The 20,356-nt window shown below is 36.3% G+C and overlaps 2 protein-coding genes across 3 annotated transcripts; both read left to right on the forward strand.

The window, feature by feature from the left end:
• The first annotated feature begins 1,912 nt into the window (after positions 1–1,912).
• On the forward strand, positions 1,913–15,869 carry LOC103966045 (protein transport protein Sec24-like At4g32640). The gene is made up of 24 exons (XM_048567775.1): positions 1,913–2,862; positions 3,566–3,796; positions 4,019–4,093; positions 4,193–4,291; positions 5,643–5,754; positions 6,068–6,195; positions 6,641–6,760; positions 7,860–7,940; positions 9,114–9,191; positions 9,359–9,451; positions 10,421–10,475; positions 11,119–11,195; positions 11,992–12,063; positions 12,222–12,305; positions 12,537–12,656; positions 12,762–12,830; positions 13,156–13,233; positions 13,450–13,588; positions 13,909–14,073; positions 14,253–14,401; positions 14,478–14,657; positions 14,927–15,015; positions 15,146–15,177; positions 15,285–15,869. Exons 1-24 carry the CDS (start codon positions 2,092–2,094, stop codon positions 15,392–15,394), a joined length of 3,207 nt encoding a protein of 1,068 aa, XP_048423732.1. The 5' UTR covers positions 1,913–2,091; the 3' UTR covers positions 15,395–15,869.
• A 1,172-nt stretch (positions 15,870–17,041) lies between these two features.
• LOC103966046 (PHD finger protein ING1) lies at positions 17,042–19,844 on the forward strand. Of its 2 annotated transcripts, XM_009379172.3 has the most exons (7): positions 17,047–17,276; positions 17,894–17,965; positions 18,210–18,397; positions 18,525–18,585; positions 18,755–18,854; positions 19,149–19,302; positions 19,391–19,844. In XM_009379172.3, the coding sequence occupies exons 1-7, from the start codon at positions 17,249–17,251 to the stop codon at positions 19,499–19,501; spliced, it is 714 nt and encodes a 237-aa protein (XP_009377447.2). In that variant the 5' UTR covers positions 17,047–17,248; the 3' UTR covers positions 19,502–19,844. The 2 variants fall into 2 exon arrangements, with proteins under 2 accessions (XP_048423775.1, XP_009377447.2); XM_048567818.1 differs by lacking the exon at positions 17,894–17,965 and having other exon boundaries at positions 17,042–17,276.
• The last annotated feature ends 512 nt before the right edge of the window (positions 19,845–20,356 follow it).

Raw genomic sequence — 20,356 nt, forward strand, 5'->3', positions numbered from 1 at the left:
AAAGCTAAAGATTAGAAATTGAGGGATTTCATGCAGACATTAGCTAGAGTTCAGATGAATCTTCCATTGTTCGATGTAATAAAAGAACATGCCATCTTATGCAAATTTTTTAAAGGATATGTGCACTAACAAGAAAATGCTTGTGGATTTTAAGAAAGTGGTTCTCACTGAGCAATGCTGTGCAATTTTATTGTATAAATTGCCACTAAAGAAAAAGGATATGGGAAGTTTTACTATTTCTTGCACTTTTGGAAATTCTAATTTTAAACGTGCTTTAATTGATCTAGGTGCTAGCTTTAATTTATGCCGTATTTTGCTTTTCAAAGGCTAGGACAAGGAGAGCTCAAACCTACATCGATTATTCTTTGATTAGCAGATCATTCTGTCATTTATCCTAGATGCATCATTGAAGATCTCATTATCAAAGTTGATAATATCTATCTTCCAATGAATTTTATGGTGTTGGACATTGACAAGGACATGGAGACTCCTATCATTTTGGGATGACCTTTCATGGCAATTACTTTCTTTAATTGATGTGGAAGCTGGGACCTTGACTTTTAGAGTTCAGAACTAGTTTGTGGTTTTCAGTTTATTTGAAGCAACCAAAAGGCTGGTCAATCAACAAGACTATATGAGAGTTGATGTTTTAGATGAGATTATTCATACTGATGCTGTGTCTCGTTTTTCCCTTGATCCACTGCTGAACATGTTACAAGGGTTCAAGACTAAAGAAACCAAAGATGAAGAAGCCTTGGAGTACGTGACTGCCATGGATAGCTTGCCAATTCAATTGTTTATATGGAGACATATTTATGAGAGTTTGGCGGAGTCTAAAGAGCCATTGCAAATTGGAGCTGAAGCCACTACCTGAGCACTTGAAATATGCATATTTGGGAGCTAAAACAACGTTACCAATAATCATAGCTTCAAAATTGTTGCGAATCTTGAGAAAGCACCAAGATGCAATAAGATGGACCATTGCCGACATCAAAGGAATTAGCCCAGCTATTTGCATGCACCGAATCTTGTTGAAGGAGGGTGTCAATCTCACTATTGATACTCAACATCGATTAAAGCTGATAATGAAAGAGGTGGCATGGAATGAAGTTATGAAACTTTTGGATGGTGGTATTATCTATCCTGTATTTAATAGCAAGTGGGTTAGTCATACTCAAGTGGTGCCTTGGCGTACTGGTATATAATTGTGAAAAATGACAACAACGAACTTGTGCCTACATGTTTGGCAATTGGGTGGCGTATATGAGTTGATTACAGAAAGCCCAACGCATGTACCAAAGCAGATCACTTTCCATTGATTTGGCTGGTGGTGCTTTCTACTTTCTTATATGGTTATTCAGGGTATAATCAGATTTCATTTGCACCTGAGGATTAAGAGAAGACAACCCTTACATGCCCCTTTGGTAAGCTTACATATAAGAGGATGCCATTTGGGTTATGTAATGCACTAATAACTTTCCAACGCTGCATGATGAACATATTTTTGGGCTTGGTCAAGCGAATTGTCAAGGTATTTATGAATGATTTTTCTGTGTTTGGCGAGGTATTTATGGATGATTTTAGACTCTCTTTTAGAAGAACATGGATAGCGATGATGAAACTTGTGACCATGTTTGTAGTAAAATATCTTTTAGTTTCTTAGCGTAGCATTAGAAGCGCGGTGATAACGTGTTGTGACCTATTTTAGTGAAAGAAAAGAGAAAGTATGGCAAGAGAGAAATTTTGTGCGTTTTATGCCTAGCGCCTTTAGTTATAATAATAAATTGGACATGATTTCTTGCTTTGTAGATAATACAATTATAAAAGAATAAAATATTCTAGTATCTAATTATAATATTATTATGAGAAAAAGAGACATTCATCGAACGGATATCGGTTTCCTTCCTTCCCGTCAGCCGTCGTAGAGGCGCAGAGAAAACAAAACGTTCCCTGACTGAAGCCGCTGAACTGCTCAACTCAAGGTCCGTCGCGAGATCTCTCCGTTTGGGTCCAATCGGTGACGGAAGTCGTGTCGCCAAGACAGACGATCCAGATCGCGATTCCTCTCCGTTTGGGATCGTGCGATCCGGAATGCAGCCCCGCCCTGATCCATTAGCCGATAATATGCAGAATTTGAATCTTAATCGGCCGCCTTCCATGCCTAATTCTGCCCCTCCTAGACCATCCCCTTTCGGCCAACCGCCGCCTTTTCCTTCATCAGCCCCTCCTGCTGCTGCACCACCTCCTTTTTCACGGCCCGGCCCTCCCCCGGCTGCATTTGCAAGACCTACAGCACCAGCACCGCGATCGGGGGCCCCGCAACCAACATTATCCCCTGCCACCACCCCAGTAAGACCCTCCGGGCCGCCCGTTGGCCAGCCTTCATCTTTTCCGTCTCGACCGCCTCCTGGGTCGTCTCCTCCTGTGGGTGGGGTAGCTCCTGCTTCTGCGCCAACGCCAATTGGTCCAGTTTCGACGCCAGCGCTGGCATATCCTCGGCCAGGTCCTCAGAGCATGCCGCCTACGACTGCACCAGGTAGAATGATGAGTAATGGGCCGCCAATGTTTGGTGCCGGGGCTATGCCGGGTGGGCCTCGTTTCCCTCCGAGTGGAAATGCACCTCAACCACCTGTTGGACATCCACCAGCAATGGCACGGGCACCACCAACTGGTCCTCCACGAACTCCAACCATGCACTCTGTGCTGGGTGGTCCAGCAGTTAGTGGCCCACCAGGTCCTACTGTTCAGCAGCCACCACCATTTTCAGCAGCACCGCCATTTCCAGCAGCACCTCAACCAATGCGGCCACCACCTCCAGGTTCTCCCTATGGCTCACAGACGTGGCAAGTGCAACAAGGACAGGTGAGTGATTTATATTACTGATAGAATTGGACACTTACTGTGTAAAGCGAAGGTATATTGCATACCGAAAAAGCGCCAAGGCGTAATGGCAATTATTATCTATTTTATGAGTAGTGATTGAAGGTTGAAACTTGTTTCCGTGCAAGAACAACATAAACCAATATAAGTTAACTGAAACTAGATAGATGTCTTTCCTTCTTCAGTACACATGATATATATTATCGCGTTGTAGCCGACCAAAGAAAAAAAGTGAACTTGCTGATAAGTGTGAGCAAATCAACACACACTAACCACTGTGGACGCTTATCTTCATTATCCTCTGCTCGGCCCTCGATTTAAGTAAAAGCACTCTTTCTAGTGGATGCTTTCAAGTTTTTTGTTGACAGCTTGTATATAACAAAAGTACAATCACAATCCTTTTAAAATGATTAGTTATTTTCCTGTATTGTTATTTCTAAAACATTATGATTTAGTATGTTCAAGCATTGTGTTGTAATGTATAACCTTGTGTACTATTGTTTTCTTCTCTTTTGTTTTTCATTTAATTTATTAGGAAAATGCAATTATCAATTTCTTTTCTTTCCACCAATGCTTATGCAAATATGGTGGAACTTAGCGTTTTGATGGAGGAAAAAAGGATGAATGCATGAATTCGTTTCTTCTTACTTTGATTTGATTTCTGAAATTTTCTGAATGTCGGTAGGTGCCTCCACCTTCACATTTTCCGGGTTCTGCTCAACCACCTAGAATGTTTGGAATGCCACCCCCACCGTTACCAAATCAGTCCATGACTACTATCTCACCTGCTGGTCAAACTGGTACTCCTTTGGCTGCGTCATCCAAGATTGATCCCACTCAAATTCCTCGGCCTATACCAAGTTCGTCGGTGCTCATTCATGAAACTCGTCAGGGCAATCAGGCAAATCCACCTCCGGTATTTATATATCCATAAACTTAAAAGATTTTGATTACAATATTTGCTTTAGCTGTGTATCCTTAATACGTTTTTACTTTTGTACTCTCTTCTCTTTCTGGGTATGTAATTTCACTTTATTTTCGTTGCACATATTTATGCTGCAAAGTATGTTTAAGCATGGTGAAAAAACTGGATATTGTTTATCCCTTGCGTTCTTCTGATTTCTTTATTATTTTGAAGCCTGCTACAACTGATTATATTGTCAGAGACACTGGGAATTGCAGTCCACGATACATGAGGTGCACCATCAATCAGGTTTGGGTTTAACTTTCATGAATTGGCTATTTCTTATTGTGTTTGTTTCTACTTTAATAAAAGTTTAGTAATGTTACTATATTTTTGTCAATTTACCAGATACCATGCACTGGTGATCTTTTAACAACATCAGGGATGCTGTTAGCTTTGTTGGTTGAACCTTTTGCCCTTCCTCATCCAAATGAGGAACCAATCCAAGTACTTAATGATTTCTCTTTTCCATATATATATATATATATATTTTTTTTTTTTTTTTTTGAGAAAGAGATTATTTGGATGCAAACTAGGAAATAAAGCAACATAGAGCAACAGAAGTAGTCAAAAGAACCACTGGGAATAGAGAAGAAAATGAAACCATAAAAGCTTAAAAAAAATTGTCACTCCCAAGCAGAAGTAGCACTGCACCTGCCGGTCTAGCCCAATATTAGTAAAAAGAAGTATGTGTAAACTCTGGTCAACTCTAGCCTATATAATCGTCAAATTCCTTAACAACTCAATCCCACTCCAACAAATCTTCAAATACCCTATTTTCTTTACATCAGACCACCCCGAGCACAGTAAGAACGATGCAGCCCCACACAATCTAGCCTTTTTGCCCTTGAAAAAAAATCATATAGCTCTCGCATGGAAAGAGAAGCTGGCCTTGGAATAACCCAGATTAGATCAGCCTTCTTATACAGCTTGAACCAAAGACCCATCATCACAGGGCAGTTGAGGAAGGTGTGATCCACCAGCTCATAATTTTCCTTGCACAAAATGCACCAACGAGGGGATAAATAGATGATTGATCTCCTTTGAACCATATCATTAGCATTCATCTTCACCTGAGCTACCACCCAGGACAGCAACTTCACCTCAGAGGAAGCTCTGGATTTCCAAATCAGACAATAGACAACTTAGTTGTTTATTCTAACGATATGATAATTTATCAATCACTTTGTGAATCACGAATTCATTTCTGTTCTAATAAGAAACAGATTATGAGAATAGAATTAGTAAGATTCAATATCATTCTATGGAAATGAACAATTAGTCCATCAACAAAACAAAAAAAAGAAAAAAAGCTGTCGTATCCTTCTAATCACTGTCAATTACACAGAAATGCAGCTCCCTTGTCTACAATGGAGAGTGAAATGGAATTTCCGTACATATTGAGACCCACTATTCCGTACAAATTGAGACCCACGAAGAAACCCAAAATACTCTTCTCACAATAAATCTGCCTCGTTCCCCAATTTACTTTTGTAAATTCTAGTATTTCTTTCTACCTGAAAAAAAAGGGAGAATATTATTGTTCGTAACCCACAAAGATGCCCAAAACACTCTTCTCACAATAAATCTGTCTCGTCTCCCAATTTACTTTTGTAAATTCTAGTATTTCTTTCTACCTGAAAAAGAGGATAAGCTAATGCACAAACCTTCCACAATTCTTTTTCCTCCACTAAAAGCACAATGTTCTCTATAATTATAAATGACCAAAACTTTGATCAATTAAACAATCAGAATTTTCATCGAGCTATAATTTTAGTAATGAATTTTTTTGTTTTAGGTTGTGGATTTTGGTGAAAGTGGTCCCGTTCGATGCTCTCGTTGCAAAGGCTACATAAATCCTTTTATGAAGTTCATTGACCAGGGCAGGAAATTCATCTGTAATCTTTGTGGTGAGGAAGATTTCTCTCTGTTTGGTGTTGTGTGTGATCTTTTCTTTCAGTTCATTTGGGATCTCAAAACTTTTTCAAAGCAATGCTTTTGTTTGTTTTTCTTCTTCAAAGTGGTCCTGTTATTTTTCATGTTTTGTTTTTCTATTTCATCTTTTCAAGTTTCTGAATATTTTAGTAGGGCTGAGAGTATGTAATATACCATTCCTCTCTTGAAGGTCTCTACTGTGGTCTGTGGATTAAGGTGTAATCTATCTGCACAGTGTCTATTTATGCAAAAGCAGTGATCCTACAATGTATGCTATTTCTTCTGCAGGATTTACCGATGAGACTCCCCGTGACTACCACTGCAATCTTGGTCCAGATGGTAGACGTAGAGATGCTGATGAGAGGCCTGAGCTATGTAGAGGAACAGTTGAATTTGTTGCTTCAAAAGAATACATGGTTAGTTGATTATGAGATCTGCAATTATGACTTCAGTAAGATCACTACATTTGGAAATACCTCCTTTATTTTCTATTTTAACAAAAGCATGCAAGACCTTCCTGGCATGGTTGGCACTTGCTAATAATGGTTGTGTTATATTTCCAACACATTCATGAACTTTTTGAAGTCCAAAAAAATTCCACTCTTTCACCCTCTCTCTCTCACACGCGCACACACTGTTTTTCATCATTTATACAGGGTTTTGTTCATAACAGAAGTTTTTCTCTATTGACTCCTCGTTGACAGTATCAGCTGTTTAAAATGTCTTTTTAACCCCAATAGAAGAGCTTGTTCCCATTTTTATTTTGGTAATGGATTTTAAACGACTGAACTAATTTTGCATTATTGACTAGAGTTCCTGACTAGAGTTGCAGTACTTTAATTATTTGGCTTTGTAACACAGGTCCGTGATCCCATGCCAGCTGTGTACTTCTTCCTCATTGATGTATCCATGAATGCCATTCAAACTGGTGCAACTGCTGCAGCTTGCAGTGCAATCAGTCAAGTTATTGCTGATCTTCCGGTGAGTTATTTTGTCTATATTCATAATGTTCCTGTTTTACTTTCCTTACAGCATGTGATTGTGCTGTGTTATTTAAATGATTTTTTTTCTTTTTGAAAGAAGGGACACATGCAGTGAAGTTCATTGTATTTATGTCTAAGCATTATGAATAACAAATGCGAAGAAAGAGATGCATTAGGATGATATAAAGTTTTCCTGATTTTGTGTGTCATACACAGATGATGTTTTAGATATGATCCATGATGCCAAACCCGACATCTAGGATTAAGGCTGAATTGAGCAAATGCATTGATGAGTCTGGTGGAAAACATGAATCATTTCTAACTTTAGAATGGGAAAACTTAAACTTTTCCTGCCTATTTGCTCTGCTCTCATTGTTCACCAGCTGCAATCACATAGTGCTTGTAACTTGTGAAAAGGTTTGCAGGATTTGCTGTTGTTGAACTTTCATGATTAAATCTAATAACTGGTTCTTGTTTTCTCCTAATCTCTTTGGAAATTCTGAAAGGATAAGACTAAACCTGTGTGGTAAAGTCATACAAGTGTTCACTGTGAGCACTGCATTTAAGTATCTCATGTCTGTTTTTGTTAGAAGCTCCAAAGAGATATCCTTCCTGGTAGCTTTTGTTGGCCTTGAGTTTGGAATCATATTGTTTCTTTGTTTACTTAAATAGCATTTTGATTGACAGGCTGTTGCACTAATAAGCAAAAATATGAGTTTACCTCAATAGCTATTTACTAATATGTTCCTAATATTGACGAGAATTCATGTGACCAACCAATCTCATTGGATTATGGAAAAGACAAAGGATATAATGGTGATGATTAAATATTAGCTAGAGTTCATTTGCGTCCTCATTTACTTGCACATTTTCATTCTTTATGACCTCAGCCCTGTTTTGACAAGATGTATGTATCTGTGTGCATGCATGCATGTTTTTATATTTTTATGAGAATGTTTGTGTGCAAGTGAAATTGTGAATGCATGCTAGTTGCTCAATTCATTTTCCCAAGGCCTGCAGTAATTGGTTATACTTTCAATGAAACAATTTTAGCCAGAATTTGGATGAGTCGGGCGTTGATGTATTTATTATTGCAGGAAGGTCCTCGGACAATGGTGGGAATTGCAACATTTGACTCAACGATCCATTTTTACAATTTGAAACGTGCATTGCAGCAGGTCAATATAATTTTTATTTCTCTTTTTGTTTTGGTAATGCATTTATTTATTTTATATATAAAATCAGTTATTAAAGTTGAAGAGCATAGAATGAACTCTGATACATATGCAGTCTACTGTGAAATCTACAAATTATTTGCATAAAAATCTGCATGCTTCTTACTTCTCTGTGTATAAAATTAAATGTGACTTTTGATGCCTTTGTTTTCAACATGTTGCCTTTGTGATGAGTAAATGATTTTGTAACTTGGAATGTCCACATATGCTATGTACTATAGGTGATACTTGGAAATAGAAATTTATACCAAAGAGGTGGAGGACCTTGATGTTGGTTTTATTCTTTTAGACAGGTTGGGTGAAAAGAGATTGTTGCATTCATGAGTAGACTATAGGAAATGATCCAAACGGTGTTTTTTTTTTCAATGAATGAATTTGATTATTTTGGGGATATATGTGTGTGTGTGTGTGTGTGTATTCCTTCTTTGTTGAGTGAATATTATGCTTAATGCCAGTGTCATCTCAGAGTGCCGATATTTATAGGTGATAATAGTGAAAGAACCAGGATGTGTACAAAGTTACGAACTAATAGATTTTTAATCAAAGTGAACCATGCATCAACAGAAGCACATACTATAAAACCAAAGATTTGGTAGGATGAAAGGTGCTCAAGGAGCAAATTGAAACGTGGTGAAATTATAGGTAGTGAAATCAGAGTGGAAGAAGAGTGATGAGAAAACTATAGATTTGCCTTTCTTTACAATAAATGATGTGTTGCTTTACACCTTTCATATTCTGCAGAGTTAGAATTCTTTCTATTAGAATCAATTTTTCTTATACCTAGAGAAAGTTGATGACAAGTTCTAGGTATACAGATCTGGGAACGTGCCTTTTAAAATTCCAGTGAGTAGATGAAACGGTGGGATAATTTTTGCTACTAGTAGCAGTTTCAATCGTCACTCTAATTTTTCCATTTATGATTTGTAGCCAAATTGTTTTCCTTTCCTTTTTTATTTTTATTTTTCTAACCATCTGAGTTTAATTGTATGAATTATTTTCCTTTTGTTTTACAAGATTTGGCTAAATAACCATTAATTTTTATGGCCCTGGCTTCTATTTTTTCCCAAACAATTATTTTTAAAAGGTCTCACACTGTGGTCCAATATATGTTTGCAGCCTTTGATGCTTATTGTTCCTGATGTGCAAGATGTTTACACTCCTCTGGAGACTGATGTAGTTGTCCAACTTTCTGAGGTCAGCAGCTGTTATTTTTTCCCTTTTGTGAAATGTATTGAGTAGTTGTGCAGTCTTTGAACTGCTGATTTAACAACAATCAGCCATATGTCAGTCTGGCATCTTAATTATTAAATTTCTACATGCCCCTTATTAAATTTAGATTTTCTTTTGTTGTGGATTCTTAGTGCCACCAACATTTGGAGCAATTGTTGGAAAGTATTCCAACCATGTTTCAAAACAGTAAAATTGCTGAATCAGCCTTTGGTGCAGCAATCAAGGTATGTCGTATCGTGTGACACTGTTGTGTGTACTGAACTTTTATGGTGGTTGCGGTTTGCTATTTCATTTTTAAATACAGAACTTCAGGTGCAAATGGATATGAATTCATGAAACATGCGATGAATAGATGTGCTATGCATAATATGCTTGACGTTGATACTATGAAGCTCTATACCAACTACTATGAGTGGATTGTACATGTCATTTTTGTTCATCTAGTTCTTTGTAGGTTTCCTTGTCTGAAGCTGAGTACAATGAGAAAGGCAAGAAGATATTTGATCCTTTAATAGTTGAATAACCCAAGGCAAAGAATATACTTGTAAGAATTAATATGATGGGCTAAAAAATTCCAGATAATTAATCTATACTCATTCTTTTGCATGCAAAGTCTAAGAGATTTTTGGAATAATATTTATTAAATACAAGTAATCAAATAAACTTTTGGTGTAGATGCTTCCATGACCTAGCTGACTGTATCAAAGTTTTGTTCTTGCCAAATACTGATCAACTTTCTTATTGTTCCTCATTTTGTGGTGAACATGCCAATTTATAAGTGATAATACATGACGAGCTTTGAGGAGAGATTAATGGAGCTGGTGTCATATGTGTTATCCTGACTGGTTTGGCTATCAATTGCTTTACTTCCTGTCTAAACACCCTTAGATAGATATCAGTCAAAACTTAGATTGGAGTCTTTGGATTTCAATAGTTGTCAGACCAACGCGCACAGTGAACCCATTATTTGAGCTGTTAAACCTGCCATTAGTGTTAAAAAAGACAATTCTCTTTTCTGCTGGTCGTTGAACACTAGACCTAAGACATTAATCTGCCGTGCTGCATTCATCTTGATGGTCTAGTCTAGCAACAGAATAATTAATACTCTATGATTTGCACGTATTTTTTTTATATACGTATTGATGTTTAAATTCATTGCTTCATTGTTCATTTTTGTTTTCTTCCTTGCCTAGGCTGCTTTCTTGGCAATTAAGAGTACTGGAGGGAAACTTTTGGTGTTTCAGTCAGGCAAGCTCATATCCATATATCTACTTATGGTGCATCCTTTGTGGTTTCCTTTTCCTTTATAAACACGTTCATATATTATTGCAAGCAAAGAATGAAAAACAACATGCTTGAGGCTGCAGTTGCTTCATATCATAGACAAAACAAAGGACTGAGATCTGTTAAAGGATCTTAAGAGACAGTGGAGAATCGCATAAACATTAGTAGTTTCGCAAGAGAAATTTTGGAAAATGCATTTTTGTTTCGTGTAGTTTCAGTCACTATTATTACTTTGTTCTTATTTTGTAAAGATAAACAACATATCTAGTCAGGAATCAGAAAATTAACCTAGAACATATATTTCAAAGTTGTTGATGTTCCTAGTGATCATGTAAGCTTTTTCTTTGGCATAACTTGTTCATTTCATGCTATCAGTCAACTTGAATTCCAGCTAAATGACAAAGATATTTACTAGTATCATTATTTATCCTGTATACCTTTTTTTGGTTGGCATCCTGTATATCTTTTATAGACCTTTTTTGTGTGTGTGAAATCTACTACAGAATTTGTATGCATGTCCATTTTCGCATTTGCATCTTCTTTTTCTTTTACAGGATATACCTGATTTATTGGCATCTGAGTGCAGTAATGTTTATGTTGTCTGCAGTGTTGGCATCAACTGGAATTGGAGCGCTCTCTGCTAGAGAAGCTGAAGGAAGAGCTAATATATCTTCAGCTGATAAGGTACGAATACCCTCTAGATTTGTTATTGTACGCCATTTGGGTGGTTTAGATCAGTGGTCCTGTGACCCAGTTACTATTAAGAAAAAAGCTCATTACATCCTTGAGGTCACAAAATGAAATTATTAAGGAATTGAACTCATGGTTATGAAAAGCCCAATAACCAAATGCCTATTTCCTTATGAATGTCCGTGCTGGTATTTTCTTTTAGGACACAGTTATTTCTTTAGTGAAATCTGAAATGCTCATTTACAGCTATAAGGCAAAGCCCACTCTACAGAAAGGACAAAGAAAACCACAATTCTTGCTCCATTATCTCTCATTCGAAATATATGTTACATTAATCTGAATAGGAAAAGATAATTCATAGTTACGTATCTCAAAAGATGAGAAAATACTAAATGATTATTTACAAAAATTATTTTTGTAATTCATGTTGACATATTAAATCAGGAAGCCCTCATGTCTAGGTCTTACTTTCATTGGATTTTGTTCCTGCCTATAAGATCTTGCTTTTCGAGTACAGATATTCAATGAATATGAAATACAGCTTTTCTTGAATTTTTGAACCCCAAGATTTGGAAAATTAGGTGGACATGCAGATGCACTTGGATAATTATTACAAATGAAATTGACATATCAGGTCTTTGTATACTTTGTTAAAGATGATTTGCACAATGCTATGTGGCCATAACTATCATCCATTGAATTATACTCTCTGTTGAGCAGTCGATTCTTATAATTGTCTTGGTAGTCTTGGTATTATGTTTTGTTTGTTTAAACTTTAACTGCATTTCAGGAGCCCCATAAATTACTCCAACCAGCTGACAAAACTTTAAAGACAATGGCAGTTGAATTTGCTGAATATCAGGTAAGTCTTTTACTAATTATTTCCCCTTAATGGTCAGTTAACATATTGATGACACTTCTATACTGACTTGAGATTATTAGTGGTAATTAACAAGTTGTTAAGCATAATTTATTTGGGTGATTATTTTTTTATTTTTATTTTTGCAAAAACTGTTCCAGGTTTGTGTCGACTTATTTATCACTACCCAGTCATACATAGACATTGCTTCCATCTCTGTCATCCCAAGAACAACTGGAGGGCAGGTACTAATGAATTTGCCTCTATCACTTCCCATACATATGGCATGAAATTTCGACTTCTTGTCATTTTGGTTGAGGGTTTTCTCTTATGAAATTTTGTCATTTTTTCTTATTTCTAATCTACATATCCACCATCTAAAATAAATCTGTGTTGTCAGATTTGAGAAGCATCTGCCACTTGTAACTATAGATCATTTACACATGGTAGTCTAACTATTTGGGTTATCATTTCAGGTTTACTATTATTATCCCTTCTCAGCTGTCTCTGATCCTGCAAAGCTCTACAACGATCTTAGATGGAATGTCACAAGGCCTCAAGGTTTTGAGGCGGTGATGCGTGTAAGATGCAGCCAGGTAAGTTTCATTGAACAGCCTCATTCTCCTGTTTTAGCTGATGACTGGTTATCGTTCTCTCAATAGATTATTCTAGCAGGATAAGTTTGTTTTCATCATTTTCAGGGTATCCAAGTTCAAGAGTACCATGGAAGCTTTTGCAAACGTATTCCTACGGATGTTGACCTACCTGGGGTTTGTACATATTCTACAATATCCCTTACTACCAACACGTCAGACTGTTTTTTTCTTACTTATCATATATTTTCCATGGAAGTTAAAATCCCCCAACCCCTGGTTGTGTTGACCGACAATGGTAGTAAAATCAAGATTTTTTCAATCTGAAAGAAAATTAGTCTTGATGCTCAATCATAGCTCCTTTGTCTAGTTTTCAGTTTTCTGGTTTTCATTTTCCTCAGCCTCTCTCTACATATCTCCTTTCTTTTCCTTTTTCATTATGCCTTGAAAAGAGTGACAATGGCTCTTATATAAATCATGACCAATCCCTTCTGTCATGCAGATTGACTGTGACAAAACTATTATGGTGACCTTAAAACATGATGATAAATTACAGGATGGCTCAGAATGTGGTTTCCAGGTAAATTTTAATTTTTCTGCTTTCCCCTACCAAATGCAGTAGCTGTGAATATATCTTTTGATCTTTTTCTTGAATCTTTACTACTAATCTGATGACAACACCTATCTCTGCAGCTGCATGTTTCATTGTTTAGTCATATATATATATTTATTTTATTTTTATTTTTATTTTTTATATGCTTCATTATAAATTAATTATAGTATTTTTGTTATCCAGTGTGCCGTTTTATACACAACTGTGTATGGCCAACGGAGAATTCGAGTTGCGACTTTATCTCTGCCATGCACAAGTATGCTAAGTAATCTGTTCCGTGCTGCTGATTTGGACGCTCAGTTTACATGTTTCATGAAGCAAGGTATTAAATTATATGCTGTTCTTCTTTGTTGCTTTCTTTCTTTATGTTCATTTTCCCTGTTGTAATTATTGTTTTCTCAATTAAGCCCAGGCACTTAAATTTGTGAATTTTATTATGAAAACATTGTCTGTAACTTCTCTTTAATTATTCACATCTGGTAGTTTGAAATGCAGATGTATAATTCTCTTTCTTTGCGTTCCTTTTCACTTTCTGCATCCTGCCAACATATTATTTATTACGATTGCAGTTTGTTAGTACATTCTGTCTAATTGAATTTGGATGAATTCTGACAATAAGTCCTGTTTAAATATTGTGTATAGCGGCAAACGAAATCCCTTCAAGTCCCCTCTTGCGTGTACGGGAACAAGTGACAAATCTGTGCATCAGTAGTCTGCTTTCATATCGTAAATTTTGTGCTACTGTATCATCTTCTGGACAGCTTATTCTTCCGGAGGCACTCAAGCTCCTGCCTCTATACACCCTTGGTATATTATTTCTGCTTATTTAATAATAGATATGATAAAGGCTCTGTTCTGATTGATAAAATCCCAAGGGAAAGGCATGCCTCTTCCATTGTGGAAATATATTGCACAGAATCATCACTTAGGTTCTTAGAGATTTTGTACATATATTGATACATTTGATGCTCGTGTTTGTTTTTCAGCATTAATCAAAAGTACGGGGCTACGAACTGATGGAAAAATAGATGAGCGGTCCTTCTGGATCAATCATGTTTCGTCCCTTTCTGTTCCTTTGGCAGTTCCATTGGTGTACCCCAGAATGGTGGCTATTCATGACTTAGAATCAAAAAAGGTGCGTCATTTAGCTTCTTGTTCAACTCTTTGAGGTATGCATTTCATAATCACTGGTAGCTTCCATCAATGAACAGGAGGGTGATGAGTCTCTAATTCCTCCGGTGATTCCGCTTTCTAGCGAACATGTGAGTGACGAGGGAATTTATCTTCTCGAGAATGGCGAGGACTGTTTAATATATATTGGGAACTTGGTAGATTCTAGAATTTTGCAACAACTGTCTGGAATCGCCTCTGCTGATGAACTTCCTACTCAGGTAGCCTTATCATTTATCTTTTTGGTTTCTTATCTTCTGCCCGACATAATTGTAAATTACAATTGCCAACTTTTTCTCTTGGGACCTGTTTTGGTTCACTAGAATGAGAGGGCTGGATGCTTATTTCACCTTTTTTTAACGAGGCTTAATTCATTATTCATCACTATTTATTGTCTTCATATTTAAAATGTAAATGGTATATGATCTTTGAGATTTTGATAAATGAGGGTGCATGAGTTGACTTCATTCTCTTGGACTCTTTTGCGCAGTTTGTGCTACAGCGGTATGATAATCCATTATCGAAGAAGCTGAATGATGTGGTAAATGAAATACGGCGCCAGAGATGTTCCTACCTTCGGTACGACTGATTATTTTTCATTAGTGATTCCTTGTTTGCGATGAATAAATAAGTTGCAGCGTTTGAATTCAAGTTTTGATGTTTTCATCTAAAATACTAATGATTTCTAATTTGTCTTATTTTTGTGCAGCTTAAAATTATGCAAGAAAGGAGATCCATCAGGTAATGAACGAGACAACTACTATCCCTACAACTTGTCTCTTACAAAGTAGATGGTTTATATATTATTTATAGTTTTTCATTAGGTATTGAATTATCTTTCCCCGCAGGAACATTGTTTTTCTCATATATGGTCGAAGACCAGAGTCCGAATGGCCCCTCCTATGTTGAGTTTCTGGTACACGTCCATCGGCAAATACAGATAAAAATGGCGTCATAACTGCTTACGCTTCTTTGGTTTGAATTACGAGTTTTGAGCCAGCTTCTTGATAGAGTACACATGGATTCAACGGATAGAAGAAAAATTAGACGCTTGCTATACACACATACTCGGGGATCATCCCGCAAAGTATGTATACGTGAAGAGCAAGCAGAGCTGAGTTTTGCTATGATAGGTCCGTAGGAAGACACTACTGTTAATAAATACAAAGCGTATTTCTGTATTTAAGTTGCCCCCGACTCGAATTCTTTTCTCGACATCTCCCTTTTCCATTTATTTATGTAGTGTGAAAATAATCCTTATAAGGTTAATGGTGGGAGAAAGAAAAATGTATAAACAGGATGGTTGTTCTACAGAATGTTTGAACTACTTTTTATTGTTTTTATATTTTATTTTTTGGAACAAAGATTCTACTTTTGTAGTCGAGCTGGTTACCTTTTTTGTTATAAGTCGTCCAAAAGCTAGTTACTTTCCATTTGTAACATGGTTGATCACTTTCCATTGTGGAATAACACTAGAGTTTTGAGGATTTTGTAAATTCTAAGCAAATGTATGCCAGTCGTTAGTAAAAAGAAAAACCAATTCGAGTCTATAGGTAATTAAAACTAAACAAGATCCATATATAAATTCAAAGAGTGTCTGTCTTTCCGTCTAAATAACATAACTCGTGTTTAAAACTCAAATCCTCTTACTAGCATTGGTCTGGAAAGCACTTGTGCTTGCATCTTTATTGGTAACATTTTTTTTCTAGGGCTCCTGTAAAAAGTATTTGATAAGTATTTTTTTCAAAAAAAAAAAAACGATATTATTTACACTAAGAGCAACTCCACCTCTAAAAAATGCACTGGCATCCAGCCCATTTAATCTACTCAATGAACAGTGATTGACCTCAATGAATAGTAATTGACCAAATACATCTCCACCTCTAAAAAATGCGCTGGCACAAAGTCTAAAAAATGAGCTGACACAAATGCATCTCCACCCTTACAAAATGCACTGGCACCCAACCCATTTAAAATATTATTATTTTTTTTAATAAAATAATAAAAAAATTAGTTTTAATTTCAGATATGATTTTTAACCAATTTTGTCACGCTAAGTGTTATTATCTGAAAGTACTATTTTGTGGATAAATTTCGAATAAGATTTTCAATCAATCCCGACAGACCACGTGTCACTATCTGTTTACAATAATTTAGCCAAGATTTCGATCAGATTTTCAACCAATCCCAACACGCTATGTGTCACTATTTGTTTACAATAATTTAGCCAAGATTTTCAACCAATCGCGTAGTAGCACGTGACATTGTACATAACCTCATCCTTTCTTTTTTTTTTGTACATATAAACCCTACATCTATCCTCATTTATACACCAAACTCAATCCTTATTTTTTAGCTCAAAATCCTTCTTCATCTTTTTTAGCTAGGAATGTGAATTTAGCCTAACAAAACATTATTATTATTAGAAATTTTTTATTAACACTCTAAAATCTTCATTTTACACTTTAAATTTTTTATATTTAAAAAAAAAAAAACAAGGTACAAAATTAAAATTTTAAAGTTCTAGTAACACTTTCTTCTTCTTCTTCTTCTTCTTCTTCTACTTCTCCTTATTATTATTATTATTATTTTGGTGGGTCAATTATCATTAGTTGTATTATTTATTTATTTTTTCGTCAAATCATAGTATTAGAAACTTTGCAAACTTGCTCTCGGTACGCGCCATCGCCATCTTCTTCCGTAATATTAGGGTTCACAGAGAGGGGGAAAACAACTGCAATCAGTCTATTAGGGTTCGGGTTTTGGAGCTATAACCAGAACTTTCGTACCCATTTGCCTCAATTTCATCACCATGTCTTTCCTTGAAGAATTCAACGCCAGTAATCTCTCTCTCTCTCTCTCTTTCTCTCTCTCATTTTACTGTCTCAACATAACTCTCTTTGAATTTCAGCTTCAATTTGATTTTATGCAATTGAGAACCAATCAATTATATTACTTTGTCAGATAATGATTTTCTGTATCAATTAAGTGAATTGGGCTTCCATTTTTGTGTGAGATAAAATGGTTTATTTTTGTTTAATTTCAAGGTTTTAATCTTTTGTGGGAAACAAAAACTTGGTTTGGAGGTTGAAGAAAATGTTCAAAATTAACGAAAACAAACCAACACATCAAATTAACGTGAATAACAGTCTTAAACCGCACTCTTCCTCTATCTAAACATACAGCATCATGAAATTTCTTCCGAAAGACTTGGAATCCGGAGGCAGTAATGAATTGAATAACACGACTGTTATCCAAGGAACTTCAAATCTCTGGTTCTCTTATACAATTCAAAGTAATGCTTTCACTGCACATCTTCATAAAATGTCTCATTCGTTGTTTTCCAAACCCTCTGAAATCTATGCTGAAAATATGAGTGAGTGCAAATTATCCGTACAGATAGGAGAGAAACTTTTCATAGATATCTCTCCCTCATTTTCTGTTTTCACTTTCACAGATTTGGAATCTCTGCCTAATATTTTGGCTAAGAATTATTCGGTGATGCGCACTCTAGATCGAAGTTTACAAGGTATGGTCTGGCGTACTTTCTGGTTGACGATAACTTCTAATAGAATTGTCTCCCGAATTTTTCATATTTTACTTTTATTGGTGTATTCTTTTCATTAATATAGAATATGGAAGCCTGTCAAAGTAAAATGCTTTGTGGGGGTTGTCAAGTAAAATGCTGTTTCTTTTATTGGTGCACTCAATTCGGCTCTCATCTGCTTTGTGGGGGTTGTCAAGTAAATGCTGTTTCTTATGTATATGAACAGATAACCAGAGACAAAATGAACAACGCTGCGAACAAGAAATTGAGGACATAAAGCGTGAAATTAAGTCTGGGAATATTACACCTGATACTTCCCTTATTAGATTCTCAGATGAGGCTCTTGATGAGCAGAAGCACAGCGTTGGGATTGCAGACGAAAAGGTTCTTTTGGCTGTACGGGCATATGATCTGGTACATGGAGCTGCATCTTGCACTAAACATACTGCACTTGGTTGTTTTTCCAGGTTTTGGAGTTTTTTTTTATTTTTTTTATTTTTTATATTTCGCTGAATGTTTATTTAAAATTAATAATGTTCAGGTGGATACACACATACAACAACTTGATCAGTACTTGAAAACTTTTGAGGAAGAGCTGCGTGGTACTTTACTGTTATTATTTTTCCATCTTGTCAAGTCTTTGAATTTTGCAGTTTATACTATACGGTTTGTCTTTTATTTTACAGTTAAGATTGCCATATGAGGACATCATTATTTCTTCCTTAGGTATGTATTTTCCCTAATTTTGTTTGGTGAATTGGTTTATGGCAGAAAGAGATAGTGCTGCCGCGAGCGCCTTGCCTGCTCCAAATCCCGATAGTGGTGCAAAATCTGGAAAGAGTAGTGAAGGTGGTAGAGGAGGGCGTAAGAAGTATCTACCTATTCTTAATGTTTCATTTATTTATTATATTCTTTTGAGTTGATTTTCTGATTTCATGCTTCCACCTTCCTCTTAGCTAAAATTAAGCACTTCTAGAAAGCATCCATGTTTGAGTTATAGATGCTCGACACTAGAGCTCTTTTTACTGTTAACTGCGGGGTTTTGAAACTACTTTCCTGCCTTCATGTTTTGGGAATGTTTCGTTGGCATGAAATGTGAAGTATATATGTTCTCATTTTGTTCTCTCTGGAACCTAGTGATGCTTTTTTTTATTTTTTATTCCAGAACAAGACTAGCAACAGCCGCGGCAGCAGCAGCAACTGCATCTGTCAATCCTACTGCTATGGATTTAGATATACCAGTGGATCCAAATGAACCCACGTACTGTTTATGCAACCAAGTTAGCTACGGGGAGATGGTTGCATGCGAGAACCCCAATGTATGCAATTTTCCCCATTTCTATATTTTCTCTTGTTTAAAAGTCTTTTTCAACTTTATTACCTAATTTTAGTTTTTTCCAACAACAGTGCAAGATAGAGTGGTTCCATTTTGGGTGTGTTGGTCTGAAGGACAAACCAAGAGGAAAGTGGTATTGTACAGATTGTGCTGCATTGAAACCTCGCCGGAAAGGCAAATGATGATGCCGAGTACTTGTTACAGGAACCTTGTTGTAGTCAGTGATCTCAAGTCTATCGCCCCAGTGGTACTAATTGTTTTGATTTGAAATTACTGGTCTTGGAAACCATTTCTAATCACTCTCTAGTATAGGAAGTCATAGTAATTATGGACCAATAAGAATAGAGTTTTTATTTACAGTATTGATAATTAATGTTAGGAACTTCTTTCTGACTCCATGGTTTTAGGAGTACATAGAAGAATCCCTATCTTAAGACGTACTAAAAAATTTTGTCCGTGCGTTGTGCGATATTAGAAATCGTATGAAAGAGGCATAAAAGATTGCTTCCTCATTTTCTTTCTTTCCTTACCGAGGATCGTCCATGGATTTTCCAGAACACCCAAGATTTTCTTTCAGAAATTGAAATGACATGCCCCAGCCAACTTTCAAGGTTATTTTTAAGGCGAGCGATCCCAACCGCCAAACATTCATGACTAGATGGAATATAAGCTTGCAATGGTAAATTTACATACTGGAACATCCAGAATAGCACCTTTCCTACAATAAGGGCCAGCCACAAGAGGATAGGATATTGTTTATCTGAAACCCAATTCATCAAAACATAGAAGGTTGATTCCATTCCAATGGAAATCATAATACCAGAACACACCTCCGCCCGCCACTACTGACAACCAACCATTTGAGCACTGCCTTGGTTTGGTGCCTAACATGAATTGCTTTCAGCCAACCCCATTCCATTTGCCGGCACCCGTCGTCCCTGTTCTGGTAATTTAATTCACTAATTCTTTCTTTCGTTTTTTATTGTTGATAAATTTGGGGTTGTATTGATGGTTAATCCTAGTTTTAATCTTCAAAA

Source organism: the organism of the source record quoted next, unplaced genomic scaffold (assembly GCF_019419815.1).
Source record: "Pyrus x bretschneideri cultivar Hongxiangsu unplaced genomic scaffold, Pyrus_bretschneideri_v1 Contig46, whole genome shotgun sequence".
Classification (NCBI taxonomy): domain Eukaryota; kingdom Viridiplantae; phylum Streptophyta; class Magnoliopsida; order Rosales; family Rosaceae; genus Pyrus; species Pyrus x bretschneideri.